At 49.8% G+C, this 26,498-nt stretch overlaps 2 protein-coding genes across 5 annotated transcripts in view; both read left to right on the top strand.

The window, feature by feature from the left end:
- The window catches only part of ACOT7 (acyl-CoA thioesterase 7), a 64,586-nt gene extending 63,163 nt beyond the window's left edge, over positions 1-1,423 (top strand). For all 3 annotated transcript variants that reach the window (XM_079987193.1, XM_079987194.1, XM_079987195.1), the window contains one exon: positions 440-1,423. In XM_079987193.1, the coding sequence (XP_079843319.1) occupies positions 440-544 (105 nt within the window). In that variant the 3' untranslated portion in view covers positions 545-1,423. The remainder of the gene's footprint in view (positions 1-439) is intronic.
- Positions 1,424-7,223: 5,800 nt separating this feature from the next.
- GPR153 (G protein-coupled receptor 153) overlaps positions 7,224-26,498 on the top strand; it is a 42,452-nt gene continuing 23,177 nt past the window's right edge. Inside the window, exons 1-2 of one of the 2 annotated variants that reach the window (XM_079986960.1) lie at positions 7,224-7,806; positions 25,883-26,423. In XM_079986960.1, the coding sequence (XP_079843086.1) occupies positions 26,044-26,423 (380 nt within the window). In that variant the 5' untranslated portion in view covers positions 7,224-7,806; positions 25,883-26,043. Of the gene's footprint in view, positions 7,807-15,047; positions 15,122-25,882; positions 26,424-26,498 lie in introns of those variants that run through there. The other variant, XM_079986961.1, reaches the window with a different exon arrangement.

Below are 26,498 nucleotides of genomic sequence, written 5' to 3'. Positions count from 1 at the left end.
TTAGCATCTTTCTTTGCTGCTAAAACTACAAGGAGAACCAAAGAGGCACAAGAGACCTACTAGGGAGCTGAAGGGAATGGGAGAGCTCTAAGGAACTGGAGGGCATCCCTTGCAAAACACCCACCTGGAAATGTGCCCTTAACATTTTGAAATGTGTATCCCAGGGTACCCCTTGGTTTCCTGCAGCTGTGGAAGAGGACTGACAGATGTTTCCTGTCTGTGCCGATGTCTCTAGGGAAGATCCTCCCCTTAACCTAGCCAGCCAACGTAAGGATGAGTGGTTGTAAGAATACAACAAGAACCGCTTTTGTCGAAGATTTAAAACACAGTGAAATAAGTGGCTGGGAAAACCCTGCCTGTCCCTCATGTGCTTTGGGTTCCAGGGCCAGCTTAATCCAACCTCGACCGTGCCCACACCTGTTCTGTCTTTGCTCGGCAGGTAGAAACAGAAGATGAGAAGAGGCGTTTCGAGGAGGGGAAAGGCCGCTACCTCCAGACCAAAGCCAAGCGCCAGGCACAGACCCAGCCGCTCACTCAGCAATGACTGAGCTCAGCCGGAGCCCCTTCCGGGAGGAGAGAGCCACCATCAGCACATCCACTCAGAAATCTTCACTTTGGGCATTTCAATAGCAGAACCTGACCGGTAGCACATAGAGCCCTCATGGCACCCCAGAGAAAGCCACCATTCTGTTATATCTGTACTTGTCGTAGCTAGTCCAACTGGCACATTAGGAGCCATGCTAGGCGGCCAGGGATGCCCTTGGAAAGGTGGGGTGGGGGGCTTCGGGACAAGGGATTGGGGGTGGTAATCCTGCTTGGGGAGTTATGGAGCTTCATTATTTTGAAGGCTGCTCCACCTAGGAGGGCTACTGTATTTTAACAAGGTTGTGGTTTTTTTGCGGGGATGGGGTGGGGTTTGCCTTGAAAAATCCTGGCCAGCCTCCCCTAGCCTAATGCCCTCCAGATGTATTGGGCTTCCAAGACTGATGGGGCTTGTAGTCCAAAACATCTGGAGGACACCAGGATTGTTGGGCAGGCTACCCTTGTTACATGCAGACGAACTGAACACCTGGCTGGGGCAACACAAGGACTATGTTGTTGCACTTACGGGGGCTGCTCTCCTCACCCCCAAAAAGGCACTAGCATTCTCTCAGAAGAATGATGGGGCCATTAGCACAGATTTTTTTTTCCAGGGCCTTGTATCTTTGTTATGCTCCTGTTTCACACCCTTCCCTTCTCAGCAAACACCAAAAGCTGCTTCATGACAGTCACAAGCCTAAAAAACAACGCTGTTCTCTGTATTGTTAGCTGCAGTCTCTCTTCGTCCTGTTCCATTCCTCTTGACTATACATATGTATATGTATATGTATATGTATGCCTAATTTATTTAATGACTATTGTGAATAAAGACTCTATGCCTTTATTTCAGTGATGGGTTTCTGTTAAATTGCTTTGGGTAGGTAGAATATGCAGGCAACTCTCAACTTATGCAGGAGGCTACATTCTGGGGATAGCGTGCAAAACCAAAATTTTGTATAATCAAAGCACACAGGGTGCAATGGTGAATGGGATTGCCAAAGTTTTTTTTCCTGGATGCCCACCCCCTTTTAATTTTCTTCTTCTTAAATTTACCATGTGTGTACAAGTTAAATGTGTGCAAATCGCGAGTTACCTGTAGACGTTTGCACAGCTGATGGAACAGCTATCAGGCTTGGACTCCATAGAAACACAGGAAGCTGCCTTATGCTGAATCGGACCATCGGTCCATCTTGCTCAGTGTTGTCTGCACTGACTGCCAGCAGCTCCTGCAGGCAGGAATCTTTTCCCATAGCGGTATATAAATATTCAAACAAACAAACAAACAAACAAACAAACAAACAAACAAACAAACAAACAGATACCACGTAAGTAAGCCAGGAAGCGGAAAGGGAAGACCTGCCACCATTTTGAGTGTGGAATGAGCCCAACTTGGCCAGTGGCAACTGGTTCCAGGGAAGCTTGGGCTCCTGCAAGTGGGAGAAAAGGAAAGGAAGTTACAGGTCATTGTAGAAGTTTCACATCTTATAAGAGCAGTGCAGTCAGTGGAAGTGTCCCTTGACCAAGCTAGGAACAAAGTACCTGGAGAAAAAAGGAAAACTATGGTTGCTATGCTTCTTTCTGTGGTTAAACAGGCTGCTGTTTCCTTGGAGTTACAGGAAATGTGAGTTTTACCAACTGTTCTAAGAAAAAAACTGCTCCTTTATCCCTTATGGGGTATCCAAGAGCCTGTATAGAGTCCTTATGTAGGTTCTCTATTGGTAGGAGAAAATAGCAGAGGCCAACCAGAGAATATTGAGAAGCAAAGCAGCTGCTAAGCATGATCTTCATTAAACTGTTGCAACAGGGTCCCCCACTCCCCCCATGCAGGAAGGGAGGAGAGGAACCCCGAACAATGGTGTGCAAGCTCTTATATAGACTTTTGAAATTGCCTTTAGTTCCTGAATCTCTTACATATATTGATAGTTTGCTCAGCTTAACAGATACTTGCCAGACTGTATTTTCAGGGAGGTGTAAGCCCCTACAGTCCAAAGACAACTGGAAAGCTTTTCCCATTTCCTTCCTCCTTGCAGAGAAATATTTGAGGTCCATTTGTGAGAGTCAAAATGGCTTCAGGATTGCTCTCCTGCACTCTTTCAGACACTATACTTATGCACGTACGTTTGCCTTGTACATTTATGAACATTTATTCTCTCTATATATAAGACCTTAGAATTCCTATAACACAACTGAAATCTGTTTGAGTTGGTGGGTGCCTAGGAAAGAACCACCAGCCAAGACTGTAATTGAGAAGGGCTCCATCCTCAGGGGAGGCTGTTTGCCAGTGTCTGCAAGAGGTGCCATTCTGTCCTTGCTTCCACTTTGAATTTGAAAACATACACCACACCCCTTGGCCCTTGGATGTTTGCACTGCCTCAAAACCAGCAGCCAGGTTCTGAAGTTCCTAGACAATCCTCCTCCCCCCTGGCTCTGTGTTGCTTATGTTTCCTCTGTGCTGATGGAGAGGTGCTCTGCACATGTTCAGAAGGCCTATCATTTCCCTGGGCTGTGCAGGCAAGCCTGCTCTGGTTCCTAGGTCCTAGCAGCATATTTGTTCGTATCTATAATGTAAGCCGTTTACCATTTTCTGAGGAGTTCTCTCTCTCTCTCTCTCTCTCTCTCTCTCTCTCTCTCCCCCCCCCCCCACACCCACAAATCAGCGTGGGAGAAGACGGTCCCAGCCCTACTGCTCAGAGCTGGAATTGTCATCAGGGAGCTTGCAATTAAGCAAAGTATAAATAGCCCCAACTCGAGTGGGCAGCGGTGTGGCTTTAGTCATGGAGAGGAGTGACATTTCTAAGTGAAATAGCTGTTTAGCACTCCCTTTCCCCTTCTCTCCCCCCCCCCCCCCAATTCCCAGTCGCATGAGTCATGACAAAACCCAGGCAGATAACAGGTGGGATAAAGGAACCCTCACCCCTCAGTGTTAAGCCTCTGCTGTGTCTCCGTCGTGCGGCGTTTAACTGTTACAGGATTCTTTCCTAAGGGCAGCACCCGGCCCTACATCCGTCCATCCTAAAAGAAGCTAAGCTTTGGACTTCTTCCTTAAAATGCAGCCTCTATTCCTCAGCTTTGTATGGTCAGATCAAGCCTCTGTGTGAATGCCCAATGGCTAAGATGTGGGTTTTGAAAGTGGAAGCAAAGGCAGAACAGTACCTCTTGCAGAGACACAGCAGGCAACCTCCCCTGAGGGTGGATGAGTCCTTCAGGGTCAGAGGAGAGTGTGTGTGACAAACAGACGGACAGAGACACAAACAAAGTCATTGGCAAGTGTTGCTTCGCAGTCCTCCTCCCAATTACCTCTTCTCCCTGTAGAATCTGGATGTCTGTTCCAATCTGGTTTTAGTTTATTGTTTATTTTATGCTTTGAATTATTTAAAGAGTCATTTTAATGGGGTGGTTTTTTTAATTGTGTTGTTTTATTCTCTTTGCAAACTGAATTGAGGTTTCTTTGTTTACCATCAAGCAGTTGTATAAATTTTGTGAAATAATTTCTAAAATACCAGTGGATTGGAGGAGGGGTGAGCAGGTGAATCTCACAAAACTGAGGCCAGCTCCTTCCTGATCTAAAGGAATCCACAGTATCTTTTAGAGCAGGTGACCAGGGATGATGGGGCTGTAGTTCAGCGACAAATGTAAGTTTGAGATTAGCCACCCCTGGGACCAGCTTTTCTAAGGTAATTCACCATCGTCATCATGAGAGCCAGTGTAGTATATAATGGTGAGAATGTCAGACTAGGACCTGGGAGAGACCAGGGATCAAATCCCCACTGGGCCATGAAGCTCGTTGGATAACCTTGGACCAGTCACTGCCTCTCAGCCTAACCCACCTCTTAGGGCTGTTGTAGGGATTAAATGAGGGGAGAGCTATGTAAGCCATCTTCAGCTGCATGGAGGAAAAGGTGGGAAATAAATGAAATAAATAATCATTTCTTGCAATGCCACCTTTCCTTGGTAAACAGCATTCCAATGCTGCTCACAGCCTTCTTATTTTTTCTGTTTAAAGTTTGGGGATGTATAATGCTGCATGCCTCCACTTCAATAACATAAGGAGAGTCTTGCTGGATCAGGCCAATGACCCATCTAGTCCAGCATCCTGTTCTCACAGAGCCTATGGGAAACCCACAAGCAGGATCCAAGCACAGGAGCACTCTCCTCTCCTGTGGTTTCTAGCAGCTGGTATTCAGAAGCATTACAGCCTCCAGAAGTGAAGTGCAGGACCATCATGGCTAGCAGCCATCAATAGCTCTCTCTCTGCCGTGAATTTGTCTAATCCTGTTTTAAAGCTATCCAGTTTTGTGGCCATCCCTGCATCCTGTGGGAGTGTGTTCCATTGTTCCACCCTTAAAGTATGTGAAGGGCTTCCTTTTATCTGTCCTGAATCTCCCAACCCTCATCTTCATTGGATGCTCATGAGTTCTAGAGTTGAGAAAAGCTTCTCTTTACAGTGGCACCTCGGGTTACAGACGCTTCAGGTTACAGACTCCGCTAACCCAGAAATAGTACCTCGGGTTAAGAACTTTGCTTCAGGATGAGAACAGAAATTGAGCGGCGGCGGCGGCAGGAGGCCCCATTAGCTAAAGTGGTGCTTCAGGTTAAGAACAATTTCAGGTTAAGAACGGACCTCTGGAACGAATTAAGTATGTAACCAGAGGTACCAATGTATCTACTTTTTCCATGCCATGCATCATTCTATAAACTTCCATCATGTTGCCTCTTACTCGCTCTTTGTCCTAAAAATGAAGTACCACCAAATTCTGCAACCTTTCCTCATACAGGAGTTGCTCTGTTACCTTGGTTATTTTCGTTTTATTATTATTATTATTATTAAGGAAAAAAGAAGTGTGTCTTTGGTACCTGTAATATGGTGTTGAGGTGACTTGAGCAGGGGTCCCACATGGGATTTCGAAGCCACACGTCTGCTGCGTCAGCCAAAATTTTTTTGGCAGGAAGCTCATCTGAGCTGGGCCCCTTTCCCCCTTTTTCTGTCTTTTTCCTTGAGAGTGCCTGTCCCAGGCAGATGGCCTCACAGCCAGCTTCTTCAAGAGCGCAGCCTCTGCCCTGCGCCTCCCTCAGCCGAACGCCAGCCTAGCAACACGGCCGCATGTCTCCAGCAGCTCAGCGAGGCTCAGCGCTGGCTTTTCACTTCCAATTAAACATCAAGATGCATTTTGAAGGATGAGTCAGGGCTGCCCTTCAGGAAAAGGGGGAGTTTCTGTAACATGAAAGAAATGCGTCTCAGGCTTATGGGCAAAAGCAGGGCTGCCAGGGCAAAACATTCCCCCTTCCCCTGCCAAAAAAGAGGATGCCTCCCTTGTGTAACTTTTGAGGTGGTGAGGCGTAACACTCTCTGGACCAGAACACCTAGTCCGAATTAAGCAGGTAGGTCCAAGGATGGCTACTCATTCCCGAAATCCGTTTTCCGGCCTTGATTCTGGCAAGAATTTGACCTCCTCCTAGCTATGCATCCATATGTGGTCAGCAAACTGCAAGCGACCACATGGGAAGCAAGTGGAAAGCCAAATCTTGCACCCCTCCTTTGCAAGGGGCAGGGCTCCTGCATCTGTCAGTTTTGCTTCCTTGACCCCCGTTTTGTGTGAAGAACCACAGCTCAGCACTAAGCATCTACCCAATGGTAGGGCCAGGAGAGACTCCCAGCCTGAAACCCTGGAGAGCAGCTGCCAGTGAGTGCAGGCAGTACTAAGCTAGATGGGCCAATGGGTCTGACTTGGTAAAAGGCAGCTTCCTATGTGTTGGCAGCTGATGTGCACTGCAGAGTGCCTTTCTGGGAATGCTGCTCAGAGAGCTTCCAGCTTCTGACTAGGCTTGGTGAAGTGTTCAGGTGGGAAGAGTGACTTCCTCTAAGGTCCACTTGGCCATCTCTTGAGTTTGATGCTGGTGGGAGCGGCTGATGGACTGCCGGAAGTTGGTTCAGTCTTGGAGGGGTTCTTTGGCACAATTAGGAAGTCAGGGAGAGAATGTTTTGCAAGCCCATCCGCCTGGCCAGCCTTTGAGATTTTCCCTGAGGCTCCTGTTCACATCTGAGATGGAGCCTTTTTTGGTGGCTTCCCCCATCTCGTTGCTCTCTCTCCACATTGAGGTGTACTCTGCCTCAGGATCGACACTTTGTAGTGTGATGTGAACAAAGTGCTTCCCCTTTCAGACAGTGTCTAATAACACTTAATGGCTTTCTTTGGGAGAAGGTTTTGAAAAGGGTGAGTTTGGGGGTTCTGGTAGTGCTGTTCCGTTTCAGCAGTTTTGACTGCCTTGGATTTGTACAAGGTTTATGTCACCAACATTTGAGTTTTGCACTTATGGGGGCAGTGAGCCAGTAGGGGTGGGCAATACCCACCCAAGAGGCATTCTTTTCTTAGCAGCTCAGATGTCTTCAGAGTAGGCTTCCTCCAGGGGTGAGGGCTGCAGTGGGCCTGGAATCTCACGCCCCACCAAACCCTCTTCCCAACTACACTGCCTTCTCAAGACACAGCTAAGGGGGCGTCACAAAGGATAGGGGGCTTTCCTTATTTTATATCCAGTTCTGCCGGCCAACGGTCTCGATGAAACCTCACTGCTGTGGCCGTGGAAAGCACTCTGCATATGCTCAGAGAAACACTAGCTCGCCCACGCACCTCGTACGGAAACAAGGAGGCCCGAGCAGTGCAAAGCAATACACTCTGCGTATGCTCAGAGGCGCTCACGTACCTCGCCTGCTCCTGAGACCCGAGTTCATCTGAGCAATGCAAAGTGCGGCCGTGCGCCTCCTCCTCGCCCGTAGGATGATTCATGGGGGCTGCAGAGTGAGCCTCCTGCGCCTCCCGGTGCGCCATCGCCATCTGCGGCAGGGACTACCGGTGGGAGCAGTGGGGGGCGGGATAACAGACCGGCTCGGAAGTGCGCCCCCTCCCAGGCTAAAAGAGAGAACGAGGGGAGGGGAGGGGAAAGGAGCCATCCCTGGGGTGGAGACACAAACGCAGCCCCCCTACCCGCGTGTCCAAAGCGCCTCGGCCAGAAGGCCCCCTCTCCACCCCCAGCAACGCATCTCCCGGGCCCGATCCTGGACGAGCGCGGAGCGGAGGGGCGGCGAGGAGTCTAAGCATGCGCTTGCACGCCCCACCCCCGCCCAGCCCGGGCAGGCGGCGAAGGCGGCGGCGGCGAAGAGCGCGAGCGTCAGGCGGCGGCAGAAGGAGCGGCAGCAGCGAAGCGCCCGCTTGCAGCCCGGAGCTCTCGCAGGTAAGCCGCCCCGCGTGGACGCTGGCGCGCCAAGTTGCTAGGGGGATATGGATTCCGGTGAAGGGGGGGTTCCTTCAACCCCCCACCTCGTGGTGTAGGGACGACACCCCCTTCCTCCCTGCGGGGACACTCCCTTCCCCCTCGCCTTCCCCGGGGCGCGCAAGGCAGCGCGCTCTTTGGGGGCCGCGGAGGGTGGGGTCTCTCCCCTTTGCAGTCGAAGACGGTGGGGGGAGCGACCTCCTTTTCAGCCCAGCCATCTAAGCTGCGAGGAATGCGTCTCCCCCCTCCCTCTCCCCCTCCTCTCCTAAACCACCGCAAGTTTCTTTCTTCTCCGTCTAGATTTTACAAGGGGTGGGGTGGCGAGGATGAGCAGGCGCGCAAAGGACTCCTAGTCTTTACTGCTAGTTCTCAAGACGAAGCCTTTCTCTTTAGGTTCACCCGTGGGAGGCTGGGCTAGATGGGCCTTTGCACGATCCAGCTGCTTCAGGGCTGCTCTTTAGGGTCTTCCCTTCATCTCTCCTCCCACTCTGTGAACCAGGCCTGCCACAGAGTCCATGCTCCTCTCACCTGCAGTACTCAATGTAAGATGATGATGATGGCTTTTGTTTGTTTGCAAACGGGTCGATTTGGGCTGATTTCTGGCATTAGTCCTGATTCTGTAATCCTATTGCATTTTGTTGTAACTCTTCCGCCTTTGACTGAGGCTGCAAAATTGGCATCTGCCCCATTTCCCTCCAGCTTTCTCCCAACCAGCCAGTTCCTCAGCTGACACTGGCTTAGGAAAGGAAGGGTAAAGTAAAGCCAGGGAGGGGGCAGCTGTGGGGAAGGGTCACTTAATTGCCCTGATCCTTCTTTAAGACATTTTGCAAAGATGTCTCTGTTAGCATTGCGAGGAATTTCTGGAATTTGCTGGGGGCACCTGCTGTCAATATCTGAAAAGTCGCTGAAGCAGCCATAAACTCTTGTAGTTGCTCCTCCAAGAGGATGTTTTGTGTTCACCCAGCGAATGAGGGCTGTGTCATTTGATTGATGAATCAGTTAGTTTAATTAAGAGGGTCCCCAAACTGTGATCCCATATCTGAGAAAAAGCTACGGTTGTTCTTAAGACCTGGTGGTCCATTCAGAAGATGAGTGGGAAGGGCCAGTATTGACAGAGGGAAGAGTCGGCACTTGAGAGGAGTGGAGAGGATTAGCAGCAAAGTCAATGGGAGGCTAGAATTAAGATGTTTAATCTTGATTCAATTAATAATCATACAGCATCTAGTGCAGCTCATTACAATTGCTACAATAGGCATAAAAACCATTAAGGCCCTCAGCAATTTTCAAGTGGACTGTTGAGTGGGGGGAGTTGTTTGGGAACCACTTGTCTAATAGATTGCAAGGTTCTGATTAACTTTTTTTAAAAAAGCACCAGATGCTCATGCGTAACTGCGTAATTCAAGTACTTAGAGACTTAAGATGGTAGAGGCCACCTTAGCAATGCAAGAGGAACCCCCCAGCTTGGTCAAGCTAGAAGCCCATCTAGTCTAGCATGCTGTTCTCACAGTGGCCAACCAAATGCCCCACTGGGAAGTCCACAAACTGGACATGAGTGCAATGGTTGCTCTCCCTGCTTACAATACCCAGCCTCTGCTATTCAGAAATGTACTGAATAACTCAGTTGGTTAGAGTGTGGTGTTGATAACACCAAGATTGCAGGTTTGATTCCCATATGGGACGGCTGCATCTTCCTGCATTGCAGGGGGTTGGATCTGATGATCCCACTCGTACCATCCTGTGACAGCAGAGGCAAGCATAGCCATTGCGGCCAGTAGCCTCCTCCTCTATTTATTTGTTGGATCCTCTTCTAAGGCCATCCAAGTTGGTGGCCATCTCTACACCTGGTCAGAGTGGGTTTCTTAAGAGCATAAGGCAAACCTTGATGATGGCTCAGACCAGCGGCCCGTCTTACCCAGCATATTCTTGTGCAGTGTCCAACCAGAAGCCTTGCAGTCAGGACCTGAGCTCAGCAGCACTCTCCTCACTCGTGCTACTGGGCAACTGGTGCTCAGAGATGGCCTGTCTCTGAACATGAAGGTTCCATATTGCCACCATGGATGATGGGAACAGAAGAAGAAGCCCCATAGTCAGGCCAATGGCCCGTCTAGTTCAGTGTTGTCTACACTGACTGGCAGGAGCAGTGTAGGTTCTACCAGCCCTCCCTGGAGATTGAACCGGGGACGTTCTGCATGCACAGCAGATGCTCTGCAACTGACCTTGGTGCTTTGTCTAATAGCCATCAACAGACCCCTCTGTCATGGAAGAGTAGAACTTCCATGGAAGAGTAGAAGAGAAGGAAATGCTCTTACTCATAAACAGAAAGATCCATGGGTTAAAGCACATGCAATTCACTGGCTAGGCTTTCATCTGGATCTTCATGGAATTTCAGGTGTTCTCTTCTGTACTCTGTAGTGCATATGATGCATTAATTGGTTTCATTTCCTTCATATACCATCCTGACCCTAAAGTCCAGTGCACAATACTAAAAATGCAATCCATAAGTAGAACACCTAAAAACTGCATTTTTCCTTTAAAAAAACAATACAACAAGGCTACATAGTGAAAGAAATGTTGAATCCCAGATCAATAAAAGTGTGGGGGACAGCCACACGTCTTGGGGGAAGGAATTTCAAATAATAATAATAATAATAATAATTTGGTACCCTGCCCATCTGAATGGGCTGCCTCAGTCACTCTGGGTCTGGTTGTTGGGAGATGGACGGCTGAAATCTGTTTAAAATTTGTCACTGTGTGGTGGAAGTGCATTTGCACCGGGTGTGTTGTTTAGGGAGTGGGTAGCGCACCCCTCCCAGGTTTCATACTGATAACCACTGAGTCACAACTGCCATACCAAATTAAGCGGGCCTGGATCCAAAGGACTTGGATCCAAAAGCACACATCCAATTGCTTCAGTAAAAAGGACAACACTCTCCCATGTCTTGATAGCCTACGTAAAAAGCAGCCTGCGTCTTTCTTGGTCACGCTCTAGTGTGACCAAGTAAACGGCCTCCAGGATGGTGCTGTTCAGAGGGGAGCCCCTTTTAAGATTCCAGGCTGCCCTGTGAGCATGAATTTGCTCCAGAGGTGACATGTGTGACTGTAAGAAGTGGGTGTCCCCAATGAGCGTGTTCAGCTCCTTCCCCCAGGGATGCACCCTTCAGTGGTGTAGCGTGGGGGGTGCAGGGGGGGGCCGGCCGCACCGGGCGCAACATCTGGGGGTTAAGGTTAGGGGGCACAAATCCACGGGTTAGGGGTGCAAATCCACAGGTTAGGGGGCGCAAATTACTTGCCTTGCCTCGGGTGCTGACAACCCACGCTACGCCACTGGACCCTTTAATTTTCTCCTCTGGCACCTTGGGAGGACAGTAAGGTGCTGTGCTCAGGGACAGCACAGCAACTTTTCCAGCTGCCAATAAAGACCCCGCAGGCAGTCCCGCCCCATGGGGTTCTAGCAATGCACAAACCCACCCTCACCTACCCCAGCAGGCACTTTGGTTCTGAATGGAAAGGAGAAAATAGCCACAGCGATTGCTCTCTTCCAACCCCAACAGCCATTTAATCGCTGAAAAAGAAGGCGGTTGAAGTTGACTTGCTGACACACACCCACACATCCGGGGACCCTGCTTTGCTTTGGCATTCGCTGTTTGGGCTTTGTTTGCGATTCTCCCACAGCAGAGGATGCCCCCGCACCTTTTAAAAGAACTGCGGATAAACTTCCTGCCGCGAATTGCTTTGAAGGGCTTGCATTAGATGAACCTTGGGGTCCCTTCTAACACCACAGTCCTATGAATGTGGCCTCCTTGCTTCTCACTTCCTGCCAACGGTTCATTTCAGAGTGCGTGGGGCAGACTGGGGCAGTGCATCTAACCTGGCATCATCAACCAGGAGGGGTGAGCAGGTCTCCCTCCTTCCCTCCCTCCCCAAATCTCCTGGAATCTGACTTCCCTTCCCAGGAAGGGTCAAGTAAAGGTAAAGGGTCCAGTCATGGATGACTCTGGGGTTGCAGCGCTCATCTCACTTTACTGGCCGAGGGAGCCGGAGTACAGCTTCCAGGTCATGTGGCGAACCAGAGCAGCACACGGAAACGCCGTTTACCTTCCCGCCAGAGCAGTACCTATTTATCTACTTGCACTTTTGTGCTTTCGAACTGCTAGGTTGGCAGGAGCTGGGACCGAGCAACGGGAGCTCACCCCGTCGCAGGGATTTGAACCGCAGACCTTCTGATCAGCAAGCCCTAGGCTCTGTGGTTTAACCCACAGCACCACCCGCGTCCCTAGGAAGGGTCAGAGCTACTGTTAAATCGTGCCATGCAGGGGGTTGCACTCGATGGCCCTTGGGTCCCTTCCAACTCTACAATTCTATGGTTCTGTGCTTGTTGATTATCTTAAAGCCACTGTGTGGTCGTAGGACCATAGGAAGCTCTCTTATGCTGAGTCAGAGCATTGGTCCATTGAGCTCAGTATTGTCTACCCTGACTGGCAGCAGTGGCTTTCTAGGGTTTCAGGTAGAGGATATTTCTCTGCCCAACCTGGAGATGCCAGGGATTGAACCTTCTGCATGCAAAGCAGGTGTTCTGCCACTGAGCTAAAGTCTCTCCCCTAAAAATAAAGTAAGGTCTTCATCCTCAAGGGTTTGAATAATGTGCTGAATTAAATAGGATTGCTGGTCTATCCAGCTCACTTCAGACTCTCCAGAGCAGGGGTCAGCAAACTTTGTCAGCAGGGGGCTGGTCCACTGTCCCTCAGATCTTGTGGGGGGCCGGACTATATTTTGGAAAATAATATGAATGAATTCCTATGTCCCACAAATAACCCAGCAATGCATTCTAAATAAAAGCACACATTCTACTCTGATTCCCGGATCGTCTGCAGGCCGGATTTAGAAGGTGATTGGGCGGAATCCAGCCCCCGGGCCTTAGTTTGCCTACCCATTCTTCAGAGTTTTTCCCAGCCCTGCCTTGAGATGCCATTGAGGACTGAACCCAGGACCTTCTGCATTCAAGACAGATGCTCTACTAGTGAGCTTTGGCCCTTCCCCAAAAGCACTCCTCCTGTCCAGTTTTGAGCATTGATTTGCGCACCTATTTTATTTATTTATTTATTTATTTATTTATTTATTTATTACAGTCTTATCCTGAAGGGAAAAAAAGGCCCCAAGCCAGGTAGAAACTAATCTAGATAATCTGTTTTGGCGCAGGTTTTGCCACTGAAGCATCTTGTCCGAAAATGCAGTACTGGGAACTTGCAGAAAATTAATTAGTTAAGATCAAGCAGTGCTAGTGAGGGCTTTTTTTTGTGTGTGTGGAGATCCCACTACTGTTTCTTTCAAGCTTCGCTGGTGTTCCTCCCTCTCTTAAGGAGGCATTTATCACCCTCGCTGCCCACTCAGCCAGCCCTGCCTCTGGCTGCCCTGCGAGCATCCAAGAGGGAGTGATTTATCAGTGCTGTGTCTTGCAAATTGGTTGCAGCAGGCCACTGTGCCATCTCTCCCCACCACCACCACCCCCCACCCCCCTGCAACAATCTTCCCTGAGGGCCCAGATGTAAAAAAAGGCCTTTTACAACTTGGAAGAGCTCTGCTGAATTTGGTGGGGTTCGTTTGTCAGTTTTCCTCCGATGCGGCACTAACCCTTCTTCTTTAACCTCGGAGCTGAGAAAATGCTCTGTGGCATCAAAAACTCGGCCTTTGTTTCCTGATTGATTTGTCTGCTTTACTTGTGGCTGCTAATAGAGGGAATTTGAAGCTGTCTCCACCTGGGTTTTTCCCTGGTGGGATTATAGAATTGTAGGGTTGGAAGGGACCCCAAAGGACCATCTAGTCCAGCCCCCTGCAGTGCAGGAATCACAGCTGAAGAATCCCTGACAAATGGCCACCCAACCTCTGTTTACAAGCCTCCAAGGAAGGAGAGGCCACCACCTTCTGTCCCACTGTCCGACAGTCAGAAAGGTTCTTCCTAATGTAAATTGGGCAGTGAGATCATGGCCAGGCTAAAATATTTTGCTGCCTGAGGTGGAGCAGCAAGTGTCACTATACACCCATACATGGTGCACAGTGTCCCTGAGCATGCGCAGAGTTGACTTTCAGGGCTCATTTCTTATCAGATCTGTAGGTAGATCAAACATAATATCTACGCTACTATCCCCCCCCCCTTCTTCCCATAAGACCACAGATGAGGCAGGAGCTGAAGGTTTGTTCTAAAGGGCAGCATATCCTTCAGGTTTATATATCCTTTATCCCCCCCTTCCCTCTATTATTACTATTATTAGTAGTAGTAGTAGTGTTAGTATTATTTTGCTTTGCTTGCAGAGCAGCTGGCTGCCTTAGAAACCACTGCCTCTATGTGCTCTGGAGACCTTTTTTAAAAAAAAGTTTAAACAATATGTACATAATTGACCGTTCTTGTCAATAGATTGTGTGTGTGGATTGGGCCCTTTGCCCACCCCCCAGAAATGCATGTTGGCACCCTATAATTCAGAGTCGGCCCTGACAGCACTGCTTCCCTCCCCCACCCCTCTGAATGTCAGCCTCTGTTTGCATCTATATACATATATACTGTATATATATAACGGCGTGCCACCAATCTGTGCCCTGGGTCCCTTTTGCAGGAGCCCATTTCCTGCCCCTTGGCTTGGTGGGGGCGAGGGGAGCCATCACCAGTGCCCATCCATCCCCCCTCCCCCATGCATTGCAGGGGGTGGACTAGATGAGCCTTGGGGTCCCCTCTAAACTCTGCGATTGTATGATTCTAAAAGACGTCCCTGTCCAAAGCAGCCACCAGCCTGGGCTCTCAAAAGCTGCCTGCCTGCAATTCCCAGGGCTTGTTAAGTCAGGACGGACCCAGAATGGATCACTTATTGACGAGGAGTAAATGCTTTATTTGATTTCTGCTAAAGAGTTGTTTGCAAGGATAGCAATGGCTCTCTTGATTTGAGCGGATGTGCAACTGGCACAACCGATCCGATGCAGGAATGTGTGTGTGCACATGCTGCTGGTTGCTCTTTTGGCACTGCACTCATCTGGCTCCAAGTTTGGTATTTCAGAGGTCTCTTGAGGTGGGCAGTAATCAGAGAGAAGTCTGCCAAAAGGCTCTGTGACTCTAAAGAGAGACGGCATTTGAAATAGTTGCCAGAGCAAAATTCTGCCCAAGACTCTGTTTCCACAGGGAAGAACAACATAAGGAGGAGCCTTCTGGAGGCAGAGCTGAGCCATCATGGCTAGTAGAGCCTTATCCTCCAACAATATGTCTAAATCTCTTTTGAAGCCACCTAGATCTCAGGTGGGTTTGTATGGTAGAATATGGTCCTACAGGTAGCCTTGACCTAAATCTAAAAGGGCTTTATAACCAGCACTGTTGAATTGTGCCTAGAAACAATGGTGCTGTGCTAACAAGGGAGTGATCTGCTCTCCATAACCACTTCAAAATACAGTCCATTCGCTTACTTTTTATATTTTGAATTTGAGTTTCTATATGGCTAGCTCCCTTGTGGATTTCTTTTTAGATCAGGTAGGAGGGAAATAAATGTTCTGGCATGTGAATGAATGAATGAATGCCAGTGGGTGTGATGCTTTCTACAGGTCCCTGCCCCCAAGGACCTTACACACAGTCAGCAAAAGTGGAAGAAGAGGGGAAGCAGAGGCACAGGTGAACTGGGCAAGAGGATGCATTATTTTGATCGCAGGTGCTTAGGTTACTTGCGGTGGGGAATCAAGGACAGCTTCTGCAAGTTGAAAGGCTGCCAAGAAGCTGCTGCGGTGCTGGGCCAAGAAATTTCAGACCTCCTCCTCAACTCTTCCTAAGCAGGTCCCTCCATTTCAGACCCTACGCCCCATCTACTGAAACCCACAGAAATACTGCTACCCTCAGAAGTGGACCTCAAGACTCTCTCCAGCGAGCAGCGAGGGGGGCTGGGAGTGTATTCCCTATTATTTATTTATTATTAAATTTCTATCCCATCCTTCATCTGAGCACCACAGGGCAGTTTACAGTATAAAAACACGAAAACACATAACATAGTAACAAATAAAAACAATAGCCTCACACAGCATAAAAGACCATCGATTGTTCAATTAGTCAAAGTCTTGGGAGAAGAGAAATGTTTTCACTTGGTGCCTAATGATATGAAATGAAGGTGACAGGCAAGTCTCCCCATGGGAGAACATTCCACAAGTGGGGAGCCACTGCAGAAAAGGCCCTCTCTCATGTTGCCACAATCCAGGCCTCTCGTGGAAGAGGCACATGAACAAGGTTCTCATGATGATCGCAGGGTCTGGGTTGGTTCCTTAGGGCAGGCATAGGCAAACTCGGCCCTCCACATGTTTTGAGACTACAATTCCCATCACCCCTGACCACTGGTCCTGTTAGCTAGGGATGATGGGAATTGAAGTTCCCAAACATCTGGAGGGCTGAGATTGCCTATGTCTGTCCTAGGGGAAGAGGTGGTCCTTAAGGTATTGTGGTCCTGAGCCATTTAAGGGTTTACAGCCAGGTTGCTTCTGTGCTTACCGGCCCCCTGTAGAACAGCCTTTCACAAGCCTGCAGCCCTTCAGATGTTTGTGAACCACAACTCCAATCAACCACAGCCAGCATAGCCCAATGGTCAGGGATGATGGGAGTGGTAGTTCAAAATGTCTGGGAAGCACAAGATTGGAGAAGGCTGCTCTAGAAGGAGCCAGCTACTCCAGATGGTAACCCTTTAGATGCCAGATGCAGCTCTCAGAGAGTGTGGAATGTCTTGAAGAACTCTCTAGGCTGGTCTGTAAAAGCTTAGCTGGTGCTCCAGGCTGGTGCTGAGGCAACTTGTCTCCTGCATGGTTGCTGGCTGTGGTCCTGAAAGTGTGGTGAAAATCTGTGGGCCAATATCTGCAGTGCTGTCCATGGTGCTGAACCTGCCCCAGTCCAGATTAGCACCAGCCTGGTCTTGTTCCCTCTCACCTCGCTGGGGTGATGGAATCCCCAATGAATAATAGGATCAGAGCAGACCTGGGAAAGACCCTGGGGGACTGGTGTTAGCTTGAGAGGGCAGGATTGCACTTTTTAATCCTAGTTGCCTCATCTCAAAAAGGAAATTGTAGAATTGGAAAAAGGTCCAGAAAAGGACCATCAAAATGACCAATGAGCTGGAGCAACTCCCATTCATGAAAAAAGATTGCAGCGTTTGGGACTTTTTAGTTTAGAGGAAAGGTGAGTAAGTGGAGACATGATAGGTGTTTCGATAATTATGCATGGCTTGGAGAAAGTAGATAAAGAAACATTTCCCTCCCACTCTGATAACACAATAATTCATTGGGCGTCCAATGAAGCTAGATGTTGGAAGATTCTGGACAGATAGAAGAAATGACTTCTTCACACAGTGCATAGTTAAACTATGGAACTCTCTCCCACAGGATTAGCCAAATCCATAGCTCCTAGCAATTGTGGCTCGGCTCTGCCTCCACAGTTGGAAGCAGCAATGCTTTCGAATACCAGTTGCCGGAAACCGCAGGAGGGGGGAGTGCTCTTGCGCTCAGATCCTGCTTCCTGGTTTCCCTTTGGGGCATCTGGTTGGCCAGGATGCTGGACTAGATGGACCAGGGGCCTGATCTTGCAGGCTCTTCTTATGGGCTAACAGCCTCACTTTGTGCAGGGGAGCTGCCTCTGTTCTGTATGCTTTTCCTAGTAGTGCAGAGCCGCAGCAGTGCCACAACTGATTACCTTCTGAACACTGAGCCTCCTGGGAGTGCTCAAATGTTGGCACTTTGCCAGCAGCAGGGGCCGAATCGCGCCCCCCCCAGTCCCTGGAGAGGCCCATTAATGGGAATCGCTCCTCTGAACCGAAAGAGCCCACCTCCCCTTTCCTGCTCCAGCCAAAATGCTCCGCAAACCTCTCGCCTGGCCCCTCTTGCTCTAATTATTATTTTTTGTAATTGCCAATTCCCCAGTCACAAAAGGCAGCCCTGTACAGTGCCAGCCAGGGTATGAATTATATTTCTGGAGAGCGCAAAAGATCCATTATTCACCAAAGAGGCATAATAATTCCCCGGGTGCTCGCTTGAATGCCGTGCACTTAATCACCCGGGCAAGCTATTTGGGGGCTCGATGACGCTTTGCCCCCACCTGGTGCCTGCGATTCCATTTCAATTACACTAGGTGTGCAGACGTGTTTTGAACACAGAACACAGTGGCGAGGTCAAGGTGCCCGAGAGATGCCTGAGGTTGCGTGCCTGCTTTTTTTAGCTTGCTCTTGAGCAACAGCTGGGTTCTCTGCTTTGGGGTTGTGCTGTTGGAGGGGAAAGGGGAGAGAACCACAAACCTACAGCTGTGCAACCTGTAAGGCACAGTTCCTGAACAAGCTGTTAAAATGAAGGGAGGTGTGTGGAAACTCCACACAATTGAAATTCTGCCAGAGCTTCAGATAAAAAAATAAAAATCAATAAATTCCATTTCCAGTGCTAGACCTTATCTTCAGAACATGTGAACTCTTAATGAGCCCCAGAGGATGTGCAGAGTGCCTATTGCTCACAGCACAGTGGTCCTAAGCAGTCCTTACCAACATATTGAATTGCAGGGCAAGGTGTCCTGCTCCAGGAGTCCCAGAGTCCCAGCAGAAAGGATTTTTAGAGCAGGGAAGGAACAGGCTGTTCAGGGCAGAGGTAGCCAATGGGATGTTGTAGACTCTCAGCAGTCCCAGTATGGCCAGCAGTCGGGGATGGTGGGAGTTGGGAGCCTAGCATCGTATGGGAGGGGCGCCATACTGGTTACCCCTGCTTAAGGCCTGCTCGTTATAGAATCTGATAATTGTAGAGTTGGAAGGGACCTCTTGTGTCATCTAGTCCAACCCCTTGCAATGGAACAATCAAAGCTAAGCAGCCCCTGAAATCATAGCTAGTTATGTTTACCAGTCCTTAAGAGTGCTCACTAGGAATACTGCTTTTGCAGAGGCAGAAATAATACTAATAATACTAATAAATAATAATAATAATAATAATAATAATAATAATAATAATAATTTATTATTTATATCCCACCTATCTGGCTGGGTTTACCCAGCCACTCTGGGCGGCTTTCAACAGAATATTAAAATACAATAGTCTATTAAACATTAAAAGCTTCCCTAAACAGGGCTGCCTTCAGATGTCTTCTAAAAGTCTGGTAGTTGTTGTTCTCTTTGACATCTGGTGGGAGGGCGTTCCACAGGGCGGGTGCCACTACCGAGAAGGCCCTCTGCCTGGTTCCCTGTAACTTGGCTTCTCGCAGCGAGCGAACTGCCAGAAGGCCCTCGGTGCTGGACCTCAGTGTCCGGGCAGAACGATGGGGGTGGAGACGCTCCTTCAGGTATACTGGACCGAGGTATACTGGACACTGCCATTTCCTCAGTCTTGATAAAGATGATGCAGTCAGCATTCATGATGATTGACCTGTATGTTTAAGACCTGGTTGAACATGGTGTTGGTGGGTAAATCTCTCCCAGCTTTGTCCAAAGTATTTCTGTTCAAAGAGTCCTTATGGTGGTATCTTTCAAATCCATTTCCCAACTTTCTGTTACTGACCACGGTGATAATGCAAACAATAAAAATTTCCGGGAATCACAGGAGGTTGACATCACCACTCCTCAGCATCCTTTCACGCTGTGTAGAACCCACCAACTCCCTGATTTTCCAGGGAACTTGAGACAATAGAACAGCTGGATGACAGCTGGTATGAGGGTGGAAAGGAACATGTGGCGAAATGATCAAAGCGATGGAACGGCTCCCCTTTGAGGAAAAGTTGCAGCATTTGGGACTAGAGCATCCAGCCAAGCTGATTGGCCCATCTTGTCCAGCATCCTGTTCTCAAAGTGGCCAGCCAGATGCCCCAGTGGGAAACCCTCAAGCAGGACCCAAGTACTAGAGCTCTTGCCCATTCTGTGGCTTCCAGCAGCTGGTGTTCAGAAGCATTGCTGCTTCCAGCTGTGGAGGCAGAGAACAGCCACCATGACTAGGAGCCGTCGACAGCCCTCTCCTCCATGAATTTGTCCGATCCTCTTTTAAAGCCATCTAGGGGATGCAGGTGGTGCTGTGGTCTAAACCACAGAGCCTAGGGCTTGCCGATCAGAAGGTCGGCGGTTCAAATCCCCGTGATGGGGTGAGCTCCCGTTGCTCGGTCCCTGCTCCTGCCAACCTAGCAGTTCAAAAACACGTCAAAGTGCAAGTAGATAAATACCGTATTTTTCATCCCATAGGACGCTCCGTCCCATAGGATGCACCTAGTTTTTTTGGGGGGAAATAAAGGAAAATTTTTTTTCCTTTATTTCCCCCCCCCCCCCAAAAGCAGGTTGGGGAAACCGAACCAGGTCGAGGAACGGCGCTGCGCCTCCCTGCTGTCCCCCAAGCTTGTGGGGCTGGCCGATGTCTGCCTCAGACGGCAGGCTGCTATCCGCAGCGTGGGGAGCCCTGCGGGGAACTCCTGCAGGGCTCCCCACGCTGCGGATGTCTGCCCGGCGCGCGGGGCGCTCTGCTTCAGGGTGCTCCACCCGCCGGGTGGCAGGCTGCTATCCGCAGCGTGGGGAGCCCTGCGGAGAACTCCCACAGGGCTGCCCAGGCTGCGGATGTGCTCCCGAAGCGCCGGGCGCTCTGCTTTCAAGGCGCTCGACACTCCGGGAAGCAGGCTGCTATCTGCAGCCTAGACATCCCTGCCGGACCTCCTGCAGGGCTGCCCAGGCTGCGGATGTCTTCCTGAAGCCTGGAGAGCGAGAGGGGTCAGTGCGCACCGACCCCTCTCGCTCTCCAAGCTTCAGCGAAAGCCTGCATTCGCGCCATAGGACGCACCTAGATTTCCCCTTCATTTTTGGAGGGGAAAAAGTGCGTCCTATGGGGCGAAAAATATGGTAGGTACCGCTCCAGCGGGAAGGTAAATAGTGTTTCCATGTGCTGCTCTAGTTTGCCAGAAGCGGCTTAGTCATGCTGGCCGCATGACCCGGAAGCTGTACGCCGGCTCCCTTGGCCAATAAAGCGAGATGAGTGCCGCAACCCCAGAGTCATCCGTGACTGGACCTAATGGTCAGGGGTCCCTTTACCTTTACCTTTAGGTTGGTGGCCATCATGGTCTCCTGTGTGAGTGAGTTCCATAGTTCATGTGGTGCATGAAGAGGTCCTTTATCTCTCCTGAATCTTCCAACATTCAGCTGCTTCAAGGTTCAATAGGATTTTAGCCAATCAGTCCATCAGCTAATCATTGTCATCTGGAGTAGCTTTTCTGGCCGGGGTTGATTTATTTATTACATTTAAAGCCCACCTTTTTCTCCAAGGAGCTTGTGGTGTCATACACGGCACTCTCCCTCTTCAGTTCATTCCCACCACAACTCTGTGATGTAGGCTAGGCTGAAAGGCTGTGACAGTCCCAAGTTCACCCACTGGGCTTCGTGGCCATGTGCAGAGAAAAGTGGGATATAAATGCAATTAATAATGATGGTGGTGGTGGTGGTGGTGGTGGACTGGGGCAAGGGAGAGGCGTCTTTTCCAGGTAGCGTTGATAGAGTCGGTCGTCTAGCCCAGCCCCCTGCAATGAAGGAATCTTTTGCCCAACGTGGGGCTCAAACCTGTAACTCTAGAAGTTAAGAGCCTCGTGCTCTACTGACTGAGCTATACAGACAGTTTGTTTGCAAGGTGCCTATTTAAAGCCTGTGGTTCATAGTCTCTCTTTTTAAACCCCGCCGGGTCTTTGCACCACCAGCACCACCCACTCTGCAGGGACAGCATAAATAAATACGTGGGGCGCCTGCCATTGTAAGTCTCGCTGCTACTTAATGGAAGTGTTGCGGGGGGCGGTGTGGCGGCTGCATTTTGCACCTGAACTGTATGTAGCCCAAGAAAACTACCGGGCTATATTTATCTCCTTGGTGTTGGATGGGTTGCCATGGCAGTCAACGAAGAGAGAGGTGTCAATGGGGGGGGGGTTAGCAAAGGAAGCCTGCTGAATTCCTCCACAGAGATACCCATGCACTCCCCCCCTACACACACACACACTGCAAGTCTGGGTTATTTTTAGCCAGCTTCTCTCACATCCGGCAGGTAGCCGAATCCTTCCTCTCCCTCATCCTGCTCATCTCTGAGATGGGATGCCCCCCAAAAGTGGATGTTCCACTGCTAGACTAGATGGTGATGCTGTCCCAAGCGTTGCTGCAAGGAAGGGAAATGGGTGTCATAAGGAAATAAAAAGAGCGTGCTGGATCAGGCCACTGGCCCATCTAGTCTAGCAACTCCAGGTACCTATTCTGGGGAAACCCAGGAGCACTCTCCCTTCCAGCAACAGGTGTCCAACTGGTGGGTGGGCAGAGCATAGCCATCACGTCTAATAATAATAATAATAATAATAATAATTAATAATAATAATAAACATTTTTATTTATACCCCTCCCTCCTCCCCCGGCCAGAGCCAGACTCAGGGCGGCTAACACCACAGTAAAAAACATAATAGGAGAAAAAGGAAAGAAAAGAAAAAAACAATTTAAAATACAGATTAAAATGCAATTTAAAATGCAGCCTCATTTTAAAAGTAACCAATAAATCAAGACCATAAGGGGAGGGAAACATAAGGGTCAGACTCAGTCCAAACAAAAGGCCGGGCGGAACAGCTCTGTCTTGCTGGCCCTGCGGAAAGATGTCAAGTCCCGTAGGGCCCTAGTCTCTTGTGACAGAGCGTTCCACCAAGTTGGGGCCAGTACTGAAAAGGCCCTGGCCCTAGTTAAGACCAATCTAACCACCTTGCAACCTGGGACCTCCAAAATGTTGTCATTTGTGGACCTTAAGGTCCTCCACTGGGCATACCAGGAGCCGTCGACAGCCTTCTCCTCCATGAATTTGTCCAATCCTCTTTTAAAGCCATCCAAGTTGGAGGCTGTCGCTGACTCCTGCGGGAGAGAGTTCAGAACCATGAAGACTAGCATCCTACTTTATTTTTAGGGGAATGGCCATAGCTCAGCGGTAGAGCGTCTGCTTTGCATACTGAAGAGTCAATCCCTGGCATCCGGCATCATCTCCTTGTAGGGTTGGGAGAGACTTCCTGCTTTGAATCCCAGTCTGAGTTGACAGTGCTGGAGCAGTGGTCTGACGCAGTCTTAAAGCCAGTTCCTAGGAACCCTTTTGAGTTCTTCTGGTGCAGAAATGTGAGTGCTTGAGCCTTGAGACAGTTGCTCAAACAATGCGAGTTTTGCAAGAAAAGGAATGTAGTCAAGGGTTGGGCTCACCATGTTCAGGGTCAGCTGTGAGGCAGGAGAACTGATAATGGAGTTTGTCCTGAGGGCCAGCATGGTGGATTCCTCCAGGAACAGCATATGCCTTTTGACCCAGCAGGGTGAGCAGCTGGCTGTCTGCAGCAAACGGCCAAGCGCTCCCAGGAGGAAACAGCACCACTCCCTTTTCGCCCCCAGCCTTGCTCCTTAGGAATCGTGCAGAGAAAAAATGTAAAATAAATAGCAAAAGACATATTTCATTAAGTCTTGCTTAGAGCTGCAGGAAGCTTTGCAGATTAAATATTAAATCGCACCCTGACAGATAATGTCACATCCTGAAGGTCGAAGGAGCATTTTTTCGTTTTTTAAAGCAAAAGATGGAAAAGAAGTGGGAAAATGTAAATGTTAACAAAACAAAAAACCAGCCTCTTAAACTGGTGAGCATATACTGTGAGGAGGTGGGGATAATCTGCCTTAGAGCCAGTTCTTGACAACCTTTCCCGCTTGTCTACTGCTCTGCTCTCAGCATTCTGTCACACTCTAGTGTGACCAAGAAAAGGGTGGAGCTAGGCAGATGAAAGGGGGTGGCTGCTGTGTAGAGTGGGGCTGGCTGAGTTCTCCATGAGTGGGAACTCAGGCCTGGGGTGGGGTCATGAAAGTCGGTGTGGTGTAGTGGTTAGAGCATCATGTTAGGACCTGAGCGAGATCCGGGTTCAAAACTCAAGTCAGCCATGGAGCTCACTGGGTGGCCTTGGGCCAGTCGCTGCCTCTCTCAGCCTCACATACCTCTCAGGGCTGTTGTGAGGATTAAATGGAGAGTGAGAGAACCATGGGGAGCATGACTTCCTTCAGACAGGGAGGCAGGGCATAGCCATCGTGGCTAGTAGCCATTTGGTAGCTTTATCCTCCATGAACTTGTCTTATAAAGCCATCCAAGTTGGTGGCCAGGTTGGGACAACTGTTCTGACTCTGCAGAGAGCCCTGCAGGATCAGGCCAGTGGCCCATCTAGTCCAGCATCCTGTTCTCACAGTGGCAACCCAGATGCCCCCAGTGGGAAACCAACAAGCGGGACAGGAGTGCAACACCGCTCTTCCCACCTGTGATTCCCAGTAACTGCTGTCCAAGCTTTGCTTACTCAGTTCGTTCTGGAAGAGTTAGAATCATAGAGTCAAGGAAGTGTAGAGCTGGATAGGACCCTGAGAGTCATCTAGTCCAACCCCCCACAATGCTGTTGTATGGGGATGTTCCAGGCTGTTCTCTCACCTGTAGTCTGAACTGTTCTGACATGTTATTCAGATGCCTCCATGCAGTGGTCACGGACCCCAACAGGAGTGCATTTTGTCTGTTTGGGAGGTGCTTGGTAGCTGATTTGGTTCTCTTCTGATCATTCCTCCTTGACCACCTTTGTTGAAGATCCTCTGGAGCAGAAGTATTTTGTTTCTTTCCCTTTTTTGCAGCCAGACAGAATAATAAGTAGACCCTTTGAAGGGCCAAGCCAAGATTGGGGATTTGGAAGCGGATCAGAACCAGGTTGCCAAAGCTCAATGGAGGCAGCATCGAGGGTGGACATTTCAGCATTTTGCAGAAAGCTGGAATGCTAAGAGAGCAAGCTGTAAAGGTAGCTCAGGAGGAGGGGAGCGCCCAGCAGCCAGCACCCCTTAGTAAACGAGCTTTCCTCATTTCGGCTGCTTCAAAGGCCTTTTTGCTAGCAATGCGTTTGACTTCAGAAGCATGTACTCGAGGACCGTCAGCTGATGAATTGGGCCTTGTGCTGTGTACTGGGGGAGTGGGCGGCTATGTGCAAGTGGGTTGACTCAGTGGCCTGTGTATTTGGATGCTTCTTGGGGGCTGCTGCTGTGGCGGAGGAGGCTGCCAGGCTGAGCTGGCGCACTTCAGAATTTAGCACTCCACCACTGTCTTATGCTCACCTAGGCTGCAGGAAGGGGGCACTCGCTTGGTCAGAGCATCTTGCTCAGCAAGGCCAAGATCCCTGGTTTGGTCCCCAACATCTCCCAATAAAAAAGGAGAGTAGAGGCTACTGGTGTTGGGGAACTAATGGCTTGTCTCGATATAAGGGCAGCACACTCCATCTCCAGCCACTATGACTCCAAGCATTGGGCTGCCGGCTGCTAGCTGCCTAACATAGGGGCAGTGGGCTTTGCATCGTGCCTCAAAAACGTGGGTGCCCACAGTTCAGTGAATCAGAGGTTGCTCCCCAGTTGGGAACAGTATATCTGTCTGGTGCTGTTGTTGCTGCTTTATGCTAATCTCAATAGCCCCCTCTGGGGGTTGAAAGGGGTTTAACATAAGAACATAAAATCAGCCTCCTGGATCAGGCCAGTAGCCCATCTAGTCCAGCATCCTGTTCTCACAGTGGCCACACAAATGACCCCATGGGAAACCTGCAAACAGGACCTGAGCACAGGAGCCCTCTCTCTTCCTGCGGTTTCCAGCAACTCTTATTCAGAGTAATTGATGCCTCCTGCTATGGAGGCAAAGTGATAGCCCTCCTGGCTGGTAGTTATTGAGAGCCATCTGCTCCATGAATCTGCCGAATCCTCTTTTGAAGCCATCCTGAGTTGGTGGCCATCACTGCCGTCTGTGGAAGTGAGTTCCACAGTTTAACTATGCCTCCAAATACCGGGAACCGCAGGAGGGGAGAGGATTGTCATGCCGGGGTCCACTGCAAGAAAAAGATGGACTAGATGGGCTTAATCCAGCTGGTTCTTCCTATGTTTTGTTCCTCCTCTGTTTGAGCCTTGCAATCCAGCAGGATATCAATTTCACGCAAACCTTTTGCATGCGGCAATGCTCTCTTTGTTTCCTGAGCTGTCTCTTGTTTCCCTTCCAGAACCATGAGCCATAGGACCACCCCAGGTGCTGCTTCCCCGTCGGTCCTTGGGTGGGATCCCCCCACTTCCCTGATGCACCCTTGATGGCCCCGGCCCGCTTGTAGGATGCATCTCCTCCCCTCCTTCTTCCTGGTACGTCATCCTCACCTGGCCTCGCCAGATGGCCACTACTCCTCCCTCCACCATGGATGATGAGCAGACCTTGAACAGGAATGCCGTGGCTTGGCTGGTTTGCTCAGGGCTCTCTGTCCTGGCCAACGCCTGGGGGATCCTCAGTGTGAGCGCCAAGCAGAAGAAATGGAAGCCCCTGGAGTTCCTCATCTGCACGCTGGCCGGGACGCACATCCTTAACATTGCCATTCCCATCACCATGTACTCAGTCGTCCAGCTCCGCCGCCAAAACTCCGACTACCAGTGGAGTGAGGGTCTCTGCAAAGTCTTCGTCTCCACCTTCTACACCTTGACGCTGGTCACCTGCTTCTCAGTCACCTCCCTCTCCTACCACCGGATGTGGATGGTCCGCTGGCCGGTGAACTACAGGCAAGTCCTGTCTTTGGATGAGTCCCGCGGTGGTCGCAGAATCATAGAATTATAGAGGGGAGAGGAACCCCCCAA

This window comes from Podarcis cretensis (genome assembly GCF_951804945.1).
Source record: "Podarcis cretensis genome assembly, chromosome: 8".
NCBI lineage: Eukaryota > Metazoa > Chordata > Lepidosauria > Squamata > Lacertidae > Podarcis > Podarcis cretensis.
This window is presented reverse-complemented; position numbering and strand designations above follow the sequence as displayed.